The 23,982-nt window shown below is 39.2% G+C and overlaps 1 protein-coding gene across 1 annotated transcript in view; it reads right to left on the bottom strand.

Annotated features, from left to right (window-relative positions):
* The window catches only part of DMD (dystrophin), a 396,717-nt gene that overhangs the window by 265,525 nt on the left and 107,210 nt on the right, over window positions 1–23,982 (bottom strand). Inside the window, exons 8-9 of the mRNA XM_026047293.1 lie at window positions 18,750–18,867; window positions 1,242–1,453 (exon numbers count right to left, since the gene is read on the bottom strand). Of these exons, the coding sequence (XP_025903078.1) occupies window positions 1,242–1,453; window positions 18,750–18,867 (330 nt within the window). The remainder of the gene's footprint in view (window positions 1–1,241; window positions 1,454–18,749; window positions 18,868–23,982) is intronic.

Below are 23,982 nucleotides of genomic sequence, written 5' to 3' on the forward strand. Positions count from 1 at the left end.
AATACAATATCCACGGTGTTTCTTCCTATAGGCAAACAACTACAGCAGGACAGCTTTTGTGTATAATGCTAAATATCAGAATGGCAATGACTAATGATGACAGACCTAGCTGAAGACCAGTAATACAGTCACACAAGCACTTTCTCTGGAAATAAAGCAGTTGAGGAAGACCTGACCCCACTATTTTTAACAGTGGTTGATCACCATTCACCTTTGCAAATACAACTGTTTGCAAGGTCACAAATTTTAGCTGAGAAAATAAGTGGTAATAATTGCAAACAAAAAAAAGGAAAAAAGGTAGGGAAGGAAAGGAGAACACTGAAAAAAAATACTTGTGTTAACTTTCTATCAAGTGATTAAAGTATAATATTGCATTAATATGGATGGAGGACTTACTTTAAGAATGTGATCAATTGGTTGGTTTCAAACTTGCTTTCTGAACCAGAAAATACGATATTATTAATCTGAAACAGCTATACTCAAAATTTATTCATGAGCAATGTCACCAAAGTATGACTATTTCCATAACATGAAACTGAAAAACTGATGCACTAAGGTACAGTTCCATGAAACTTAGAAACTGATGCACTAAGGTACGGTTCAGCTAAGGCAACTGAGGTGTCCATTTTAGCACCTAAAATGTGACAGCTGGTATATGGTAAAAACACGAGCCCAGGCCTTTTCAGTTTTTTTTTTCTTGTTTTTGCAGGCAATAACTATGCCAAGGTTTAAACTAGTGAGGTTATATCATGGAAAATCTAAAATGCTTAATTTTTAAACCACCTCAAGACAGCCTACTAGATTTTTTCTCTGCTCTTAACCCCCTAGACAGCCTATACAGCGTGGGTGCCAGTGTTGCCAGACCCAGAGCAGTACTGCAGCATTCACCCGTCCGCAGCAGCAGTGCCTGGTACTGCAGCCTGCTGTATGAGGGACAAGACAAATATCCGTGCTCAAAAGGTGGGGTTCTTTCCCCGCAAGATCAGCCAGCTATTGTTAGGACTGATAAGTTAGGACCAATTTCACTGATGGATAATGTGACACGCGTTTCAGACTTCAGTAATTCTTGTCTAATTATTAGAGGGACATGAGAGGGAATAAAGTGCCTGTCTTTGATATGCACTGCCCAATACTTTGAGAACATTTTCATTAAACAGCTACTCAAGCAGAAATATATTCAATCATGTATCAGCATTTTCATTATTTATCTTAATGTTAAATTCCAAGTTCTCAATAATGACCTTCAGCTCCATGTTCTGCTTTTTCAGAGCTTCCACGGTGTAGGAGATTTCTTTCCACGATTCAAGCTTAGCTTTCGCTTGCTCAAGAACTTGCTCAGCTTCCTGCTTAGCATCTAGCCACTGCGTTGAGTCCTTGAGCATATCATGGAGCTGCTGCCTTCGGCTGTGGAGGTGTCCGTGCACTTCATCCCACTGGCTCTGTATTTTTTCAACTGGTGAAAGGAGAAAAAAAGGAAAGCTGAGTCATGCAAACAGTACTTTCTTTAAGGAGTAGTTATTATGTTTAAATACTTTTAGAATTGATCTGACTGGAGAGCTCTTGTACTTTTCATCTGTAATTGCAACTAAGTTTGCTCTAATAAAGCAGAACAAATAAACTGTGCTGGGGCACGCAGCACGACACGACGGGACACAGCATGTCTCTTGATGCATCTGCAGCTTCGTGCCTCAAAAAGCATCATGAAACAGAACCACATTTTAGGGAAAACAGCAGAAATCATATTTCATCCTCACCAAAACAACCCCAGGTTTAATGTTTTAGAAGGGGACTTCTTAAGGGACTTGTGTAATTTTATTTTAAGATTTACTGCAAGATATAATTAATGGTTATGCTTTATTAATTTGTTAAGGCAAATATTAGCTGACTGAAAAGGCTGTCTAAAAACCCCCCTCATATGTTCATGTTAATTATAAAACAAGGATTAGGTCTGCCACCATTTGAAACAAATGTGGTACCAGGGAATCTAATAATCATTAGAATTACTAATAACAAGTGCTGGCTAGCAGCCAGCATCAGACTGATACATAATAGCCTAAATCTGCTACGTAAAGCATCAAGAGACTTGGTCTTTCAACCAGATAATGTTTGACAAAAGAAACAAGGAAAAAAACAAACAATACAAAACACTTAGTGCATTAGCAAATAAGCACTTTTTTTTTCTTAAATTCCCTGAGTTTAGGCAACCCAAACGACATTCCTAACACTTCTCTGTTCCCCCTCAGGAATGCCTGTGACATTTTAATGTACTGGGGCACACTTTGAAAGAGACTCCTAGGCCGCTTGGAAAGCAGGTGGGATTATCCATGAGAGAGGAAGGGGCAGCACAGCGTCTCAATCTCCATCCGATTCCAGCACAGTGTGGGCTAAAGACTAGAGGGGAACACTCCAGCATGGAGAGCAGACAGGCATTCATCCGTCTTACTCCTTCTTCCAGAGAGCTTAAGATCCCTGCACAGATTCAGTGCAGTGGGAAAGGCAGAATGAAAAGGCAACAAAACCCACGATCAGAACCAGGCAAGGAAAGCCTAAGGCCCAAATACCTAAGCACAATCTGAAGCAAATCTAACCTGCAGAGAGCCCGACTGGGTGGCTAAAGGCGGCATTGAGGGGTTAGGGGGGCTGTGCTTTTTCATCAAAACTGAGTTTTTCCTCATGTATCATGGCCTTGGGATTCCAAGATGACTCTATGTTCAGGAGGGAAGTTGGGCTGCATCCTGAAAGATTTATGCAGACATCTCAAGAGCCCATTTGCACAGGTGACCATGAACAGAGAAGCTGCAAAGCTATGAAAAGCCATCAACAGCATTTACTCACGAAAATGCAAAGGTATTTGATTAAACTACTTGGGTTACCTTCCCCATGAAGAAAAAAAGGAAGTATCTGATAGAGACTTTTAAAAGATTTGAAATAAACGGAGTTCAGAAAGTTACTTGGTAACCTGAACACACACATTAGATAAACCTTTGTTAAATGGGTGGTGCAAGGAAACAACATCCTGCAGTTCGGCACAAACACTCCAGGGCATCTGTAGACGTCACCTGGCCCTTCTGAGCTGGACTACACCCAGCAGCAGCAGAAGACTATCTGTAAAGAGTTGCTTTTGTGCAAGGGCACTGGAACATATAAAAGGCTTTCTCTGACTGGAATAAGCCTGCTGAAAAGAAAATCCTTAGAATGTTTCGTAGGAAAGCAATGACAAACCTCAATAAGAAGGTCTGTCAGGCAGCTATAGCCTTGGAAGGGTCATTGCTGCTGTTGGGACTTCTTAAAAATCTGAAGGTTACAATGTACATATAGGATTCAGCAGAGGGAAAAATTAGTTTGTTCCTGAGACCAGTGACCCATATCTGGGACCATGAGAAACCTGAGAAATAAGAAGTAGAATTCGCAATACAAGAAAACTAAGAGAATCAATGGCATTATTTCCAGAAAAGCATTTGGCTGAGTTTTCAGAGAAAAGAGAAAGAAAATGATTCCTGCCTTTAGTTAAAGACTTTCAGTAAAGTAACATTCAGCAAGTAAACAGAAAATAAATAAAGCAAAAAACTTGCTCCACTGACAAAAGACCATCTCAAAAAATTACAAAATATTCCTGAAATCTAAACATGAGCACTCAATACAGCAAAAAGTAAGTTTTACCCCGAAGTAATGCAATTTTCCTTACTGTATGCTGGATTTACAACAGTGTCTTACTCTTTCTCCTTTTATGCACCTACATAGAGTTATGATTACACGTTAAAAACATGCAGACATATAGGGCAACTGTGACTCCATGTGTGCTATAAGAATCACTGAAGTACAGGTATTTAAACTAAGAAACTATTATAATGAAAGCCTTTCTCCCATACCCAATTTAGTAATCTGGAGGGGAAAAGTAGAAGTATCCCACTGCAGCTAGAGCTACATCATGCGACTTCTCTGTTTCAAAGTTTAATTTCTTTTTCCTGTGCTTGTCCCACTTTGTACCCAATTTCTTCTTTCTTTTTTCATTTGGCAACTGGACAATATCTTTACTCCAAACGATCAGATTTGAGTTGCTTGAAGAAGATTCTCAACGATCCATCATTTATTTACCAGACAATTTTGAAAAAAAACCCCAACATTTTCTTTATACACTCCAAAAAAAGAATAATTTTAAATGGTTTTATCAATAGATGTGGCCATTAGCTGGAATTTTATTGGAGTAGATAAACACAAAGAATATTTGACAACAAATACGAGAAAGACAAAACACAACACGTAAAAATATGCGCCACTTTTTAGAATCATTACGAATGTTGGAATGTCTATTAGCGTATTGTGGTTATAAATTACTTTTATATCTACTTCATAGCAACTAGCAAGGGCAAATCTCCTAGAATAAACGCGCGGAAGCAGTCCCAGTCCGTTAGGGATTACTGGGGAGCAGACAAACCCTTTGCGAGCAGCGTGCCCAGGGCAGCACGTGCCCGGATCCAAGCGGGGCTGACTCTTTCCTTCTTTCCCTCCCTTTAGATGCCTCCCAGCTCCCAGCCCCACGGCACAGCCACGTCTGCCAGCATCAACTTTTGCACTTGCAAGGTTTCTGCTCAGTTTCTGTTTCCATTAGCACCGTTCACGAGCTGTTTGAGAGTGATTTTATCACTAAGATGGGCCAAAAAAAATTCTGCTGAATTCTCTGTAGTTTGTGTAAGTTGTTGGAAGTAATAACAAGGAAGAGCATTTGGAAGAATCAAATACAAGGTAACAATTTTACAGTCTAGTTCTCATCGATTTAGCATACCAAAGAAAGAACAAGCTTGGGGAAGGAGCCTGCAGGCTTAAGATCCATCTCTGCTTATGAAAAATTTTTGTTTACTCTTTTTCATCAGTAATGAAGGCTGTATATATATATCTTTTTTTTTTTATAAATAAGCTCGGTATAGCAGAGAAACAAAAACCGCACAACAAATCTCATTTTCTTTGTTAGAGTTCTCTTCAGTGACAAACCAAAGGTAAGTCTTTTCCCTGAGAGACTTTACTCTCTTCTCTTTCTAATATAATGGCTGTGGAAACATTAGAAAAGGAGCCTGAGAAGAACTGTCAGTCACAAGAGCAATAACGTTCGCTTTAGTATAGATTACATTTAGCCTATGCAATAAATATTTATTCTGCCCCAGTTTAAGCACACTGAATCCAGAATACACTCTAAAAAAGTGGACAACAGTTTCTAACAGTAGAAAGAATAATTTTGATACTATCACATCACCTAATTCAGACCACCGAATCCTAAATTACCATCACCCAAGTTCTTCAGGGGTATTTTAGCTGATTTGTCATCACAGTTCAGAACTGCAGCTACACCTGGCACAGCTAAATTAACTGAAGAGCAGCAGAATTTGCAAAACAGAAACCCACCACTTTTCTTGTCCAACAAATTCTCCTAAAATGCCCTCATTTTGCTGTGTAGGAGAGTGCTTCTCAAAAACATTATTGTCAATATATTGACATTTCCCTGCAAAAATAATCTTTTTTCTGTAGGTTCATAGATTTGAAAACTAGAGGGACTAACACAATTACGCAATTTGACCTCCTGCAGAATATAACCACAGAACAGCGGAATTACGGCCAGTTATATATCATGTTGTCAAAAGAAGCTACTAATGCACTGCTGTTCTGTAGCTGAAAAATCAAAACACGTTTGAACGCATCTTTGAGTGTTTCAATTTATTTATTCCTTGCAACAACGATCATGATGGAAAGACGCACTCAGCCTGCAATCTAGTCAATTCAGAAAAATGATTTATGAATATTTTCATATTTGCACCATAACTCAATGAATTTTAAGTTATTTTCCCCCCATTCCTTTGCAGTAGTACAAAAACCGAAAGAAAAATGAATAACTGAGACCTCAGATCTTCGGGGCACTGAGCAGCCTTCAAACACAGCAGTTCTTGGAACTGCTCAGGACCTGGGAGGATGTCCCTGTGACTGGAGAGTAAACGGAAACTATGGGCAAAAAGGATCCCTTTTAGTCCCTGCCCATTGTAAGCACTTTGTATATGTTAATGTTAGTTATTGCAGGCTGGAAGCAGAGTACATGGGCCCCTGCAACGAGCATGTCACATACCGGAAAGCTGCCATAAAGCCTAAGCGATGTTTTTTTTATTTATTTTATGTCTTTTTTTTTTTTATTTTTTATGCATAAAATAATAATAAAAATATGTTTTTTATGCATTTTATGCTACCCTGAAAACTACGTTTGCAGCTCCCTAAAGATCAGGGCTTCTCAAAACTATCAAGCACACATTCTGAGCGTCACATTTGTACCTGGGACAGGCCTGCAGGTTGGATTCCTTCCTCTTTGAGCTGCAACCCCACGACGGGCTTTTCTTTGAATGTTCTGGCTAGTCAGTTGTACTGTATTTCATCTTCTTTCATATGCTTTCCTTTTTAGATTTATAGGTTTAATCACATAAAATTTGGTTTCTTTAAACTTTCGTGGCTGTATAGAATATTATTTTTAATCCTAAAACTTTCCAGTGTATTTTAATACATTTAACAGTGAGCAGGTTTTCTCAGAGGCATGCTACAGAAACTAGAAGATACAGGTTTCCTTGAGCAAATACATACCAGTAATCCACAACTTCTTTACAGATTTCCCTTTCCTTTTCACCGGGCATAAAAAAATGGGAAAAAGTGGAGAAAAAAAAAATATATATATATATATTATAAAATATACATATACTTTTTTCCCTAGAAAGAGGATTTAGCCAATATAGGTTTCCATTTGACAGCTGCTTCTTGTTGAAAGCACCCTGCCTGCCTTTTCTCCTGCTGCATTCCAATACAGGAGGTTTGAAAAGGACAAACCTGAAGATAAAGCACCTCGGAAAACTTTGTCACACTCTTTAAGGAGAAACCGCTTTTTGGATACGGGTTTCACAAGTTCCATCACACAACATCCCTAATTGAAAGGATATTGGCTCTGTTCTTACGAACAATCTCGGATCTAGGAGACCGTGGCCTAGTGAGGACACCGATGGCAGGCCCAGGTGCAAAGCAGGATGTGTCTGAAACGCTTCCTTCCTTTTTCAAAGCTGACGGAGCTGAAGGAGTTGCAGGAATCATTCCAACATGGACATCTCTGCCTGCAGGCTATCGCTACCGAGCAGAACTGGACAGAGAACAGCTGGAGCCGGCCTATTCAAACAGCAAGTTAAACTGCATCTGTCCTTCTTTACATTTTTTCTTGCAAATAAGCATTTTTAAACTATTTTTTTCTCTCTAAACTTCTTCCAGAGGCTTATAAAAGTCCTACTTCTTAAATGATGGCCTCTGAAAATTACAGCAACACTTTCCTATAAAAACACTAAAAATGTGTCAGCTGAGACATTTTATTCACCTCTTAGTGGTCAGTAATGTGAGAGTAAACCCCAGGTTAATGGTGGCAACTTAGAATACATAGCTTAACGAACACTCTCTTGGGTAAGTGGCTTTTATGCACCATGTTGAAGTGTATGGACCTATTAGGGTCTTTATAGCAAGATTAGTCCTTAATATAGACGTATAATAAAATGTAATGCCAGATTTAATAATAACCTATGATTTATGAGAGAACTGGGTTCATAAGAAAATGAGGTTTAGAAGAAAGAATGCACCCATTAAGCTGCATAACAAACAAGCTAATGAAGAATACATAGCAAGAAAGAAGTGATCTAATCCTATATGCTACGGTGCAATATTCTCCTCTTCCATCACAGATAACAAGCTCTTACAATGAAAGCGAGGAAGAAGCAGCTCTCATGGCCTTCAGTCATCCCTCTGGGGATGAGAAGCAAGTAAAAAGTACCTGAAAGACCTGTCAGGACATACATGCCCTGAAGAAGAAAGTTAGCATCCCTGGCTTCCCAGAGGCCAAGAAAAATAAGAAAGACTTTCACTAATTTCTAAGCTTCTTAGAAAACACTCACACGCACTCATGATTGCATTTCTATTATATAATTTGGGGAGTAATTATTCCCAATTACTGCAAGTCCATGATTCAGTTTTGTTTCATTTCACTAAGGCAAGCCTGTTTCTTTTATCTTGAAGCCACTCCAGGTAACAAAGCTGTTTCCGTGTGATCCGGCTGATGAAGGTCGCTCCGCTCCTCGGCAAGTGCCACATCAAACAGAACGCACAGGACGCTGTCAAGTGGCTTCCACTAAGTGCAAGGTGAATAATTCTTAATGTTTTGTACCTTGCTACACAAAGTGGGAGTTAGAGACCAAACTAAACTGGAGAAATCAGCTTCCTGTACACAGTGAAAACTAACTTGGAGGCCTGAGCAGAGAGAAGGGCAGGCAAGAGCTTCCAACCTGCAAGCCAGCTCCTGCAGAATGCATGCACTGCTTTAGCAAGTTTTGTACTTAAGCAAAAACAATCACATTTCCAACATAAGTTTTCATTTTCATTCCTTACTAAATAGAAAAGGGAACAAATCATGGTATCCATAAAGTGAAAGGGCATTTGTTTCTCATGTTAAAATGTTTTTTAATCCATAAAACTATGACCTATAGAAATAATTATCTAGGGAGAAATAAGATTCTGAAGATTTAGTATCAAATAGGCACAAGAAAAAAAAAAAAAAAAAAAAGCTGAGTGGATGCTTGGTAGAAATGCAGAAACTAATAAATGTATGTATGTATATTTATACATGCACAACATATACACACGTTTATTTGGCAAATGGATTGACAGCTGAGGGAATGAACTTCTGATACTTCTTTACCATCTGATACCACCTCCTGCAGCTTGTAAGAAAGAGCAACTGTATCTACTGAACTCCCACACTGCAACGCTTGATGCATTAGCTCCTTTCTTAAATACTCATCAGGTTAGCATGAAGGCTTACACCAAATTTGCAATATTTGAACTGGCTGAAGATACCCAAAGCTGAAGCTACAGGATTATGACTAATCTGATCAACTAGATGAATCAATAGAGGTCATGTAAGTAAGTAATTTCCATTACAAGTTTACTGAGAAGTTTTCAGAGAACTTAATAGGAAAATAATTATTAATTTTTCTTTTAAGAAGTAACTCTTAATTAGAAATCGCTAGACACTTCTGTATTTATCTTTGCCAAAATGTCTGTTCCTGCTTTATTTTTTTTCCTAGCACGTTGGTACCTTAAGCAACTGCAGAGAAAACAATTTATTATTATGAATCTAATTACTCCTTGCCATTGACAGCATTTGTAATAACTGCCCTACCTATGAAAATATTTAAGAAAACTGTCTACAGAAGAAATACAACTTATCTGAAAAGGGACATAAAATCAATGAAATGATATTCTACATTCTCTGAACATAAGCAGGACTGCTGCTCGCATTAGTGAGGTACCTCAACTTTGCCAAGGCTTTCCCCTCCTTTGCACTTGCTGATGGAAAAACCAGGATGGTCGGTCTTGCAAGTTAAGTCCAAAAATGTGTGAAAACCATTACCTACCTAATGAAGCATTCAGGCAAGGAATTTAAGAGTTCTTACTGCCACAGCACTCAGGGTTGCCATTAAACATTCATGCTTACATTGTATTTTCTTAGAGGCAGCAGCCAACTAACTCCTGCTGTTGGGTGTAAGGCTGACTTTCCAAACACGCCTATGTCTGCTGATGTGCATTCGCTCTGTCCTTACATTCAACAGATCCAGGTCTAACTGTATGGGTAGGACTGAGAACACCAGAAATACTGATGACCTTGAAAAGGAGTTAGGAATTCTCAGAAAGTCTGAAAGCTGGGTCCCAAGTTACTGAAATTAAGATTTGGATATTTATATTTCTCCTTTTCTTCTCCAAGAGCATAAGTAACTTCTATAGAAGAACATGTCTGCTTCCCACAAAAGCCCTAAATCACAACTGAAAGTTTGTGCTTGGTCTTGATTCATTTTACAATGGATTCGGCAAAACTCTTTTCAGTCTGTTATTTCCTATTACAAAACATGTGATTGATCAGGGTAACTATAGCCCCACTTTTTTCCTTTCTTTTCTTTTTCTTTTTTTTTTCACTTCCACTCACCAGAGGCGACTCCTCTAGCTGTGACGCTCTGCGAGGTTCTCCACCAGGCTCTTTATCCCCCACACCTAACGAGGCGCCGCTGCGTCCTCAGGGCTCATCTGCCTGCCCTGTGCCCACGCTCCTCTGCCTTTAGGTAAATAGGGATCCTCAAGATCATTCCGTTTAGGTCACTGTCTCACCTACTACATAATAGGCCGATGGGTGAGAAAGTGGAATATGAGTGGCTAAACTCCAGAATTTTTAAGCTCAATTTCCCTTTTTCCCTTTGTAGCATGACAGAGATTGGCACGATGCTATGAGAGCTGCTATCTGCTCAGCACATACCCCCAAGCTTCCACGAGCCACCATTTTCACTTTATCTAAGTTATTGAAAATAGCAAGAGGAGGAAGTTCTGTGAATTACATCACAATTTCATTCCAAGTCAGTGTAAGGGGGATTCTGTGAGGTACACAGCAAACAACAGCACTGCTAGTGGGACTACCCAGCAGCTTCACAGAAAATCCCCTCACACGGACTAACCCAGTGCTTACCCAGGGTGGACTTTTAAAGGAGCTGTTCAAAACACTCTTTGGTCTCTGGTTTACTCCCAACTTCAGCAAACTAAAACCATGACATATATGTGTCAAGGACAGCCAAAAGTACAATCTGTTGAACAAACATACTCCATAGTGCTTAACCGCATCATGTGGGAACAGCTCCAGTTCCCAATATACATTCCTGGTGGAGGGCACCCATTTTGGAAAAAGACTTTGGACACAGTCTACACCAAAAATCTGCATTTGCCTGATATCGCTGATTATGTGGCATCTAAAATTACCTGGTAATCTCTGCAGACCGAGCCCTTTGTCTCCTATTTGTACTGTAATTACCACAGAAAATTGTGGCCTAGCAAAAATGAAATATATACTGTTCTGCAACAGCTCTTAAAATAACACTGTGGACACTGAATGCACATTGAACTCTGGGTGAACTGTAAATGGAGGAGTTCTTTAATCATATAGTGAAAACTTATTTACTGAATAATTCCTTTATTTTGTATTTATTTCCATATATTTTTATTTTGACTAGGCTGTTCAAAGCAGCTGTTCTTTTTATATCAGCATGGAAGAAATAAAATAAAATGGATACTACTTATACTGTGCATATACACATCACAGTCAAACTCACAGTTTTCTGTGCAATATTCTGTACATTTCCACCACAGTACTACACCAAAACACTGTCCACAATCACAGAACCTATATTTGTCACTATTCAAGCAGAACAGGCCAAAAAAGCTTGTCTTTTGGGCACATATAACAGAGAGGGACTGAAAGGTAACAGATACGATCCCACTTTTTAATGAACTGAACATAATGATATTATGAGACTTCTCTAGAGTTACAAAGGAAATCTACAGCATACTTGAAAATTGCATTAAGCTCATATCACTTCTGAAATTGCAAAAAGTTTGCCCCAATATATTTTCATTCCCTAAATAATCCATAAAAAAATCCCTAAAGGCAAAAATATTCCACATGCCATCACAGAGCAGATCTCAGGCTAAAGGAGCCAGGCAGCGCTTACTGTTTAGTGGGCTGTGTCCTTAAAGAAGAAAAACTGAGAACGATGGTAAGCACTACTCTGATGCACCTACCTATTTACCAAGAAGGGACAGAAACTCTGCTTTCCTGGGTTTGGAAGCTCAGCTTGTTGCCAAACTCAATTAAAAGCATTCCCCCACAAACTCCATCAGGCACATTAGGATTTCTCTTCATGTCCCTGAATTTCTAGTTACCCTTGTCCTGCTTCTTCTTTTACTCATTAAAATTACAGACACAATTAAATGAATCATGAGTTCAAATCTTGATTCTGGCATTTGGATGCCAGGTAGGTTCCAGCTAAATGAAATTCAGGCTTGTTCTTATATTCAGTCTCCCAGGAAGGTGGTCAGAAACTCTCTCATTTTCAAAGCAGGGTGCGATTTCTCTCCAACAAAAGCCATCCTGAAGGCAGCCATCAATTCACAGAACAGCATTTTTGCCACTGCTGGCAGCGTATCTCGTTGCCCTTTATAACTTGCTTCAAACACACTCGTCTGGAAGAATGGACAGAATTTGCAACCAAGAAGCCACCAGAGAAGATGTGTTACTCTTTTTGTTCCTATAAACTCAGAGGTTTATTAACCTTGAGAACTCAGAGAAGTCTCAGAATCGTATCTGAAAAGCAGTAAAATCTGAGAGAGGAAATCATATTAATGTCTAAAATTAAATGTTGGTATGTGGGTTTTTTTCATATAGTACCTTAAAACAAAAAATCACTACCTTTACAAAACAATAAATACACCGAAATAACTGACACATGAAGCTATTATACTTTTGTTTAAGTCTATACACTGGTATCTAGACATGATATAGTTTTCCCGTCTGTTCTTGCATAGCTAGGCTCTGAACAGAGCTCTGGTCTGAGCTAACTTAAGGCAGTTTAAAATTTTAAAAAAGTGCTGGAAAAGGGAGGTACACGGAGAAGGGGGCAGCCAGGGGAGAGTTAAGTTCAACTGACTACTGTGTTGGGGACAAAGAAGAGGGTAGGAAATGAAGAAAGCACAAAATGGAAATACACGCCCGTAAGTGTAGAAATCACCCAGTGGGTCTGCTTGTGATAATAACCCTTTTAGAAGTCCTCCATCTGCCTAAATAGAGTGCCAGTCCTGCAAATACAGTGCCACACAGCTTAGGTTGGGCCCGGTGTTGAATGAATGGCAGTCACAAATATTACAGTTAGGAGCACTCGCAGAGCACATCGGGGTCTTCCTGCAGAAACCCATTCACAAACTCATCAAATACCATGAGGGACAACACCCGGGATGGGCACTAATTCCAAATGGAGCTGAAGGAAAGAGAGAGAGGAGGATGGCAGAATTCACTGCTTGTGATTTTGGAAGGATGAGAAAGGAGTCCACAAGAGTCTGAGAAATTCAGCTCTAGCGCAACTGCTACACGTTTCAGATACCAGCATTTTGTCCTCAAAGTCAAGCTGTCTCTCAGGCTATCTGCCCACCCCCATTTCATGTTCACCTTCTTTCCATGATTTTCTAGACATGTCTGGAGACCTGGTTTAGAAAGGCACAAGAGCAGAAATTCAGAGGCTGCCAAGGACAGCGGGACAGCTGCCCTTGCTGGATCCAGCCTGGCCCTGTCCGGAGTCCATAGTGGGGACAAACTCAGGTACAAACCATCTCTGCTCGACATATCTGAATGACATGTAATGTCACCTAACAAACACACGGTCACTGGGACATACAGAGATTTCCACCTTCCTTGCTCTTACCAGAGTGCACCTCCACACCACACTCTGTTTTGAGAGTGCTCTGGTATATCTCCATAGTAAAATGCTCGTGTGTTTCTTATCTTCTGTCCTAAAATGTGCTAGTGAAATGTTCTCCCCTTACAACTCTGAGATAAGAAAGAAAGGCAAGAGAGGAAGAGGAGCTCTCAAGGAGCTTCCCCTTTGCCTAGCACTGTGTTCTTAAACATTCTCCACGAGGATGCGGGGCTGTGAGTTTTAGAAGTTGGACTTGGAGTCTCATCCTCCATGGCACTTCCTTCTCTCTGCATTTTACTCACCACCTTTCTGCAAGCAAACTGGCCTCTTTCTCAACACCCTGCTCCCCTAACCTAGAAAATGAAGAGGCCTCCGAAGGGCTCCCCTGCAGTTTTGCACACGCAAATTCCCATGAGAGTCAAAGATTTTCACAAAGACATTGAGAACAAAGGCAGACAGTTATTTAAAGCCTGTCTGTTGAATTATGCCTCCTCTGGAGCATAAGAGAAGGAAAAATGTCCCTAACAACACTATTAATACGACTTATCTTAGTAGGGGTGCAGGCAACAGTGCTTGAGGAGAGGAACTACCTGCTGACTGCTTGTTAACCAGCCTGTCTGCTCATTTGTGCCTGCTCACAGTCCAGAGCTTATGTTCTTCTAATTGGTGGCTACGTAGGTTGAAATGAAGGGGAGAGAGGCTAAAGTTGGATAAGCTTTAACCTTTTAGCTAAAATCACTTCCATCACTTTAGCCTTCAAAGTGTTCAGGCAACAACAGAGCAAACTGCAGAATACTTAAAGGTTTGATTTTGTCTTGGCACTACAAATTGGAAGAATTTTCTTCATCTCTGTCCTGACTATGTCTACCAATTAATTCAATCTCTAAATGACAACCAGCGGAGGTTTTAAAAAAGCACATAAAACAGAGTCCAACACCAGCTCTCTCATGCTGCTGTACTACATCCTTCCCTGGGTATGATCTCTTTTTATCAGGGGATGGTGAACCCCAAACCTTTCACATGTGGCACTGAACCTCAGTCCTGAGCAGCACCGGGTGTGCTAAGGAAGCTGAACTGCTTTCACTCCGGAACATAACCAGAAATGGAGGAAAATCCTCTTCCTGCAGCCCACCATACACTGCAATAGCTAAAAGGCAGCAGCTTAGTCCTTGCCCTTTGTCCATGGAGCTTCCACTAAGAAATGATACAGAATTCTAGTTCTCCAAGCTTTCAGAAATTTCTGGGACATGATATGGTCTGCTTTTAAAGGGAACCTCTTTGTCATGGTTTAGAATAACTTCTTACTTTTTAAAATGTCCCGTAATTTTCTCACAAATCTCTCAGCTGACAAGTTGTGCCAAGAAGGTGCTTTCAAATAAGGTAGCCCTTATAGTAACATACTATCCCTTTTGAAGTCATAGTTTTTCTTGATGTTTATGCTTCTTAACAAAAAATTCCTCCCATTCCCCATTTTCACGGCATAGAAGCCATACAGGAAGAACGATTAAACTCTTCAAGTTTCAGTTACAAAGCTGATCATCAGCTTGATTAATAAACATTGTAAGTTTGTGGCAATGGCTTTAGGAAAGTTCTAATTCAGGCCCTGAGCAGGTGCTGAAATGCGGGTAACTCAGAGCATACTGGGGTTTATTCAGCAGTTCAGCTGTACGAGATCAACAAGATAAATGGGCAGAATAAACTATACAAGTGCAGAGCTACGTCATTTTTCTCTTACCATCCTGGTAGCTAGAAGTGTGACTACTGTTTGACAGGTTCCAGATTATGAACGTGTTAGATTTTTTCCACGCGGTAAATTCTTTATTTGTATTCAATAGCCCTGAAAGAAAATCACACGGATGGCAGTGCATGTTGAGCCACACAGTCCCACAGAATCACAGAAAGGTTGAGGTTGGAAGGGACCTCTAGAGATCACCTGGATCTACCCCCTGCTAAAGAAACCTTAATATATTATTTAAATACATTATTTAAGATGTTGAGAACCTGTAATTCACCATGGAGTTTCCATACATGTCTTTGTGAAATCTATTCATTGTGAAAATCTATTCAATTGAATGAATTTATCTATGTAAAAAAGAAGCGCCTTTTTATAGAGTCGTACAGAGAAACTCTCAGTATTTCAAGCACAGGTCTCCTAACAACTAATTATAGCATATGGTTTTTCTCTTTAAGAAAAAAAGAAAACAAAAACTCTGGAAGACTTCCTCTGTAAATTATTCATATATTTGTGGACTTGCGTTAGAAAACTGTCAAAACAAATTTCAAAAGCAACTATTTAATCCCAGGAGTTTAATTCCTGATCAAAATACTCTTCCTTGGAATGCTTATATTTATTACTATTATGTATGCACTTAATTTAATAGAACTTAATTAACCTCTTAAATGATATTTTGAGAGTTCATTGCTGAAGAAAGAAAGATCTCCATTACTGTATTTTTTTATGATGTTGAAAAGGAGAGTCTCTGGCAAGTGAAAGATTAGTTCCTCGTATGGTTCTATAAATATTCATTTTTATACCTCCTCCCTATCACTTGTACAGTCAGCAACCACATTGCAAAAGGGGAGTGTAAATTACTCACAAAGTTAAGCTTCCGAGAGGTTACTCACCAGTATTTTTCGTACGTGTGTGAACACAGCAGCAGGAAGGCCTGCTATTTAAAGCTTCTACCATCTCCAGGATCTAGCGAGATCTGAAGTATCATTCACAATTACTCTGCTATTACTGACTCTCACATTGTAGCTCTGGTTTTGCCAGCTCTTGGTATATTGCTATATTGCCTTGTCTGGAGCTACGTCTCTCCTAGCCTGTGCACTCGGCAGGAGCTGATCCTGCGGCAGCGGCTGCCGCTCTCAGAGCGGAGCTCACGCCGTGCAGACTCGGGTCCAGCCCAGGACGTGGCATCGTCCCCAGCGCCACCCGCTCCGCCTGCCCGCTGCACGAGCTGAATAACCCCAGTGAAGGCAGCTGCCCAGGTGACTAAGCAGCTGGGAACCACCCTCCCTCACGGACTGGCAGCACACCACCTATTTCTCATGCTCATTCTCATAACAGAAAGTTCACTGGAGACTGTGGATAGTTTCACAGTAGTTCAAATCAAATTCAAACCCAGCAGTATCCATGCTCACAGCACTACATATGGTGGGGGGGTGGGTGGGAATCATGCATTTAAATATTCTGAAATATTCTGAAAATATTCTGAAATTTGAAATGTATTGCTGTGGTTTTAAAGAAATGCTATACAATATTGCACGTGGCATATATTAGGAAAAAAAACCTTACAAGTACCACATTGTAAAGTCCTCTACAGATATGGATTTTCTTTTCTAAAAATATCACTATCTCTTTGAAATTCCTAAGGAATAAATAGTCCTTCGTACCTTCAGCTATACCACCATAAATTAACTAGCCATGGAAAAGCTTTCATAGGTTATGAGTCCTTACATGGCTAGATTAAAAATTGTTCTGATATTACTACACCTCAATGCACTGCAGAAGCTCACACCTTTCACATTTCCAATAATAAATATTTTGCTTATGCTACAATTATTTCATTAACAATAGGACAAATTTGGGAGATTTTCAGTTACTTGAAAGAACATAAAGAGACAGGGTAATGGTCTCTGCCTGCTCCACTCCAAGTGGGAGCTCTTCAGCCAAGAATATTGACCCCTGCAGCATAGAAAAGTAATTGCTCTGTCAAGGGAGAAATGAAACTTGTATATAGTAAAGTCTAAATAAATCAATGAGTTTGGAAGTTCTTGCAAATAAACCTTAAGGAAGTCATCATGTAAAATACATTCGCCACACTACTAGCCACAGATGCAAAGCAGTAACTAGTTTGGCTGCCCTGCACTCTTTCATGATTTACAGTCTGGTAATTTTCTTTCTTTTATTGCTATGTAAGAAAGAAGCATTTAATCTATCTGCTAACACAATTTCACTTGAGGTGAACTGCAGTTTTCCAACAGAAGGCAAGTTAGTCATGCATACAATTCATATTAGAGCTCATGGGAATTATTTTTGCATTTCACATAAAGTCTACAATTCTTATCTTCAGAAGACTTGTCTCATGGAATAAAAAATAAAACACATTCTAGAAAATACTGATGAGAGAAATACATATATTGGATTTGAACAGAGCTCTAAAGCTAAGGTTTATGTACAAACTTCATCTGAATTCAACAGAACATGTGATGCATGTCATAAAGGAACTAGTTAAGTAATAAGCAAGTGTGATCCATTTCTGCTCAACCTTCCAATTAAATAAACATAGTTCTCTTCTCTAAGTAACCTTGTGCTTCAAGGCCACAAAGATAATAACGTTTAAGAAATATTGTTATTTTATATAGCCTCTAGTCTATAGTATTTTAGCTACCACTAACAGCATAGTCTAGACAAATAATTTTGAAATATCTTGGCAAGTACTCACTTGATGGCAAAAAAGAAAGAGGTCACGAATATCTTTTTTCAAAATCATGAGAAAAGGGAAGCTTAGCCTCCAGCTAGAGCCAGAAAGTCATCCATTCCAGAGAACATCCTGGCCAACACGTCCACAACAGTCTGCAACCCACACTCGTGGGTCGTGGTTAGGGTCACCTGCGGTGGACTGGATGTGTCCGCATGCATAACATTTGGTCTCTAGATGCCACATGGCACCTCTACGACCTCAGGAAATTAATCTGTGTGTGTTCTTTAGTCCTCAGCGCTTGAAACAATAATCACAGTGCTGCAACAGTCGGCCACAGAGATGTTTTAATAACATGACCTTGACAGTATGTGTGTTTTATGTCAAGATGAAGGCCGTAAGAATATGACAGCATTCAAGGGGACACCACTACTTCTATAGCACTGGAGAAGCTGGTAGAACAGAGAGAATAAGACTCGATCTACTCACTCATCTTTTCATCTCAGGCACAGAAATTGGTCTATTCCAAAAGCCAGGAGGGAAGAACTAACATGGACACAGATACTATCAGAATACCAGGACTAATGAGTGAACTGGGGGGAGACAGAAGAAGAGGCTTTGGATGTCCACCGAAGATGCAACTGAAAGGTTCCTATAACCTCATGACTATACTCTAAAAAATCATTTTTTTCCACTTTTAAGAACATATACATTTTATTACCTACAATGAACACATTATGAATTTTCCTTACCATGTTTTTAACTATAAAAACAAGCAATATGAAATTTAAGTTTTAAAGAAAAATAATCACTTTCACTTGCATTTACTCTCTTTGTAATCTGAGAAAACTGTGTGAGAACTGTCTCCTCATAGAGCTCTCCTTCTCATGGCAAATACATGGAGTGCCTGAAACATGCTATGATGATCAAGTACCAAAATATCTTCCATATTTCCTGAACATCATATGACAGTAGAATCACTCACTGCGGTCAGTAATTATTGTTCTGGTCTCTTGATTGCTGGTCTTGTTTTTTAAATTTTGGGCTGCAGTTATGAGTTCATCCAGCTGGGGACGTCTTTGCTCCAGATCCTGTAGTATTGCCTGGTTACACACATATAAAACAAAAAAAGAGACAAAAAACACTATGTAGAGCTGTTGAGAAGACCATGTATAGGGCATTTTATCTTTTGCAGTTCGATTTGAAAAAAAAGATTATTCACTGCTTCAAATAATATGAAGAACTTGGCTTAAGCCTTCAAAACACTGTCATTAGTCTTTATATAAAAATCAAGCATAACTTGAAATAATCACCAAAAAAACCCCAGAAAGCTAAAAGCAAAATAATATTTTCTCTCATTTTTCAGGCAAGAATAAGTTACTTCCCTCTACAAAATTATGAAAGGAACACTATTCTCATATATTCTTAGATTTTACAGTGTATAAAGATTTAGCTTACATTCTTACCATATTACAAGAGACTTTTTCTAATAACTCCTGAAGTCTAACCAATAATATAATCTTCATTTCTTAATGTTTAAAGACGTTTTAATTATTTTTTATTGGTTTAAAGTCAACATAAGACTAGATAGATTAGATTTAATGAAAAAGAACCCAAGGAAAGTATGGCATATAAGACGCACGCAAATAAATCTATTAGTTTAATTTATATTGAAGGATTAGGGAAAAGCAAACAAGGAATCAGTTCAATGGTTTCCCAGATAAGAATCATCCAAGCATGTATTTAAAAGGCATGGAACAAATCTAGCAACTTCATATCCCTGTCCTTCAGTTTCCAGAGAAAAAGATACTAATTAGTTTTTTCCTGACTTAGAAGTTGGATATATACTAAGTTATTAGAAAGCAATTTCTCCTGCCCATAATTTTGAGTCAGAACAGGATGTTGCCAGACAGTTAATAGCTACAGCATAGCTGCTAAATTAACTATCAGGAAAGGCCAGTACAGAACATTTTTTCTCAGGGTCCTCATGTGGACAGTGGGTAGAAAACCAGCAATATGCTCACATGTTGATAGACTATGAATGTGAAGTGTTTTTTTGGTCTAAAAGTTATTTTTTGTTTGCTTGTTTTTTTCCTTCAAATGCTTTTATTCCAAGTAATCCTACATTATTTTAGAAAGGTGTTATTCACTGACCGCTCTGCACCAGAAAGACCTGTAGGATCGGATCTTGAATGTGCCCATCTGACCTGGGACTAAAGAGTCACGTAGCTTCAGCAAACTGAAGGGAGCAGGGAAAGGCCTAAGATTGTTTTCTGTCGAATAAGGCTAACAAGGAGCAGGAGTGCAGCATCACCTCCTCCAGCAGCCACAGCGCGCTCATCCAAAGCAGCCTCCCCAGGATTTCTGTCTTGTCAGGACAGGACGGCAGGTAACGCTCAACACACGCAGAGCTACAAGCCTCTGAAATTCTCGCCTTTGAACTTCTCTATCAGAAGATCTTTCACACCCTGTTAAACCTGACGTCCTAAACCTGCGCCCAAAAGTGTTTTAACTAACGCAGTAATTGGGCTGCATACAGACACATGCAGTTAAATCACCAGCTTTGATGATCGGGGAGGAACAAACTTCTAAGAAGTGTCTGCTCAGTGAAAGCAGCAAGTGTGTTTTCAGAAAGTCTAAAAAGACATTTTGAAGTCTTTGTAGCAGTATATATTCCTTTCAACCATACACAACCATACAAGCTGACTTCATATGTAATGAAAATGCAAATTATTAAATGAAAAGAGGAATGCTTTAATGAACACAGGTTTAAAAACCACAAAATATTAGTCTGAGAAAAAATATTAAATAGTTGGGAGTATTTGGCGAAAATCATCTCGACTTCAGAAAATGAATCAGAGGCAATACATATATTGAGAGACTCATATAAAAAAACTACCACAGCATTCAAATATTTATTGTTATAAAACTGGATCCTTAAGTAGAAATTCAACAACAACTCTTAGCAGACACTGCTGCAACAGCCACGGGAAGGAAAACTCATTGCTAGCGGCACCCTGGTGGAGACGCAGCAGCTGCACCAGAGCAGATGCCTCTGAGTCGGAGAGCCTGCACACTACAGCAAAACCTATGGGTTGTTTAAAATTGGATAATACCAAAATAAGACTTCTTATGAAAGGATTTTCAAGAGAAGTTAAACAGAAATCTATCATCTAGTCCACCTCAACACACAGAACACATAGCTACAAAGACTAAGGGATTCACAGACACTAAGAGGATTTTTTGTTCTATAAACTTCTATGCTCTTGTCATATAATCTGCCTTTCTTTTCCCTTATCTATTATCATGCAAAACTACCAGAATGCGTACGTCCAAATATTTTAATCTATAAATTGCCATTAAATAATAAAGGTGGTTTAACACGACTAGATCAACAAGTATGTAGTTGTTAATCCAAGGTCACAGAAATACACCTTTAACCCCCGCAAGAGGAATATTTTTCTTCTAGATACTTATTAATGCCAACTTGATAGTAGTTGGTGACATCATCACAATGGAAAGGTGAGATTCAGTAATCAAACCTGTCTTTATTTTTTTAGAAAGTGGTGTTTAGTCACCTCCAACAATCTCTCCACATCTGTGGCCACATCAGCTGCTCCAAAAAAATAATTTTTTTAAAATGTAATTTTCAGGTTCCTAACTTTTATGGCTTATTTACACAAAGGAGGTTGAAATAAGGAACAAATTGTTTAAGTCAGCAACTGAAATAACCTGTATAAGAACTGATAAAAAAAGAAAGTGGAAAAAAAATGAAACAAGTAAAATGTGAGAAATACTTGGTGGGCTGTAGGGACTGAGCAAATTAGAATATTCACTGGTTTCATAGCGGGGAGCCTGCTGCAAATGGGATGGTGGCTGCTCCAGCCAAGTGAGCTGCAGCTGATACAGAATAATCACATGGCCTCTAAAATCTCTACTTTTTTATATATACAGTTTTATCTTGACTTGATAGCAAAAAATATTAAATTGGAATGTCTGAAATTCCATGATGATATCAAACCTTAAACATTCAACTAATCATTTGCTGAAGCTGATTAGGGGGTGCTAGGTATTTAGTATCATAAACATCTTTCCTCACACCACAAACATGACTTTGCTGCAAGTCAAATGTAAACAAGACCTAAAGCTAATTTCTATGACAAACTTTATGGCTGTGCCTGGATCTACGTGTTTCTTCAGGGAGATTCTGGGCCTGTTTAATTCCTGTGTTACATAAGTTTAAGTTGAAAAAAAAATTTGTCTGAAAACAACAGACTCAAAATACCATAAAAAATGAAATATTGTTGGCTAAAGTAAGCCTTCCATTTTCTTTCCAGTATGTATCTCATTGGTCCTCCTAAACAATAGTAAAGATCATGTCATTGCAGTTTTCCAAAATATTGACCTGCCACCACAGTAACCTGGAAGCTATTTTATTTTCTGCCTTTAAAAAAAAAAAAAAAAAAAAAAAAAGGAGACGTCAGAAATCTACCTGATCATTGAGTCAAAAGACGATGCATGAGCAAAAAGGAAATTTGTAACAGACTTTCTGGATTAACAGCAAGCCGGAAGCACAATATTGCTGCAATCGACACACAGTTAAAGACTGAATCTTCCCAACTGGGGTTTATTTTGACTCACCACCAATACTGTATAAGTGCACCACAAACGACTCAGTGGGCCACAGGAGCAATTCCTGAATGGAATAATTAATATCGGAGGGGGAGCAAGACAGACACATTTTTCATCTTATTTACTGCTTCCAGCTTGCAATTCCATCAAACAGTTTTTGAGAAAATGGATTGCTTGATTTTTCAAAGACCTTAGACTCTACATCTCAAATCTAAACACAATCTGAGCAACTGATTACTTTCTTAGCAAACTTTATAGCCAGGACAACTTTTACTTAATTAAGACTGTTTCCAAGCTGGATGGTTCTCTAAATATAATGTGTTATATACATACCTAGAAAGAGAGCAAGCTTTGGAGAAGAGCTTGCTTACCATTTCAGAAAATGTAAACTTGTAACACCTACAATTCATCTTCATAATAAAATTGGCTTTGTTAAGTTATTCCACCCAAGCACAATCTGAAATTTGTTTCTTGTCAGCAAGCAGGAACAGAATATGAGAGAAAATGATAGCTTACACAATCCCTACACTTAAAGACAGAATTATGAAACAGCAAAAGTAAATAATTTGATCTGGCCCTATTTAAGAGAAATTCAGTTTCAGCTATTAAATTGTTTTGCATCTTCCCCACAAAGCACGAGGAAAATAGGAAGAACTAGAATTACTGTTTGGCAGCACTGCTAGCTGATTGGCACCTGTCAGGAAAATCGAAATGTTAACAGAAGGAACAGTGTGGCCTGAGTAATTTATGAAGTTTAAGTTTTCAAGGGGAAACATTTTTATATACACTTAGTGTCTGCTCAAAAATTGCCCAAGTGGCCTTCACTCACCGGTGGCTTAGGGAATAAATCAGGGATGCTGTGGAAAGTCACACGTGGCAGGTTATCAGGTGCCTCACTGAGCTCATGAAAATGAATCATGGAACTTCTTGTATCCTTTTTGTGCCAGTCACTCTACAAATAATATCGGTGGTATGAAAAAGGTCTGGTGTGCTGAACAACTGTGCAATTTTGGTGAGTACTTGGAAGTTACGACTGCAAAATGCTGTAGCGCAACCTGCTGTGACTGCACACTAAGCAAACCGAAGAGAACTAATTAGGAGAGTAATTAACTTGGATCTCTGGGCTTTGACCAACAGTGTGAGGTGATGGCTGAAGTTAGGAGAGGTCTCCCCTTCTCCCTCCCTGTGCTGCTCCCCTGCTGTCTGTAGAGAAGGACTTGGAGAACAACCAGCATGCAGGAAAACCAGCGGCACCGTCTAGGGAGCAGACAGGACTTTGGCTGAGAGCCCTCAAAGGTTCTCCTGAACCACATCAAAGCAAGATCCCTACGGAAAGGGGACTCGATACAAGGAGAAGAGAAAAAAATGGCTTACAAATCTGAGCTCACAGGGATCCTTTCGTTGTCCGTCTGGAGCCGACATCCTGCTCCAGAAGGGCATGGGGCAGGACCTTGTACTCATACACAAACAGGATGAGAAAGAAAAAAACACATGCACTACAGGTCAGGAGCAAAAGCTTATTTCAGGTATAGGAGTAGTCTCCGAGGGAGGTTCAAAATCAACTCATCCCCTTAAAGATTTCTTAC

Source organism: Nothoprocta perdicaria, unplaced genomic scaffold (genome assembly GCF_003342845.1).
Source record: "Nothoprocta perdicaria isolate Ctin4 unplaced genomic scaffold, notPer1 scaffold_49, whole genome shotgun sequence".
Classification (NCBI taxonomy): Eukaryota; Metazoa; Chordata; class Aves; order Tinamiformes; family Tinamidae; genus Nothoprocta; species Nothoprocta perdicaria.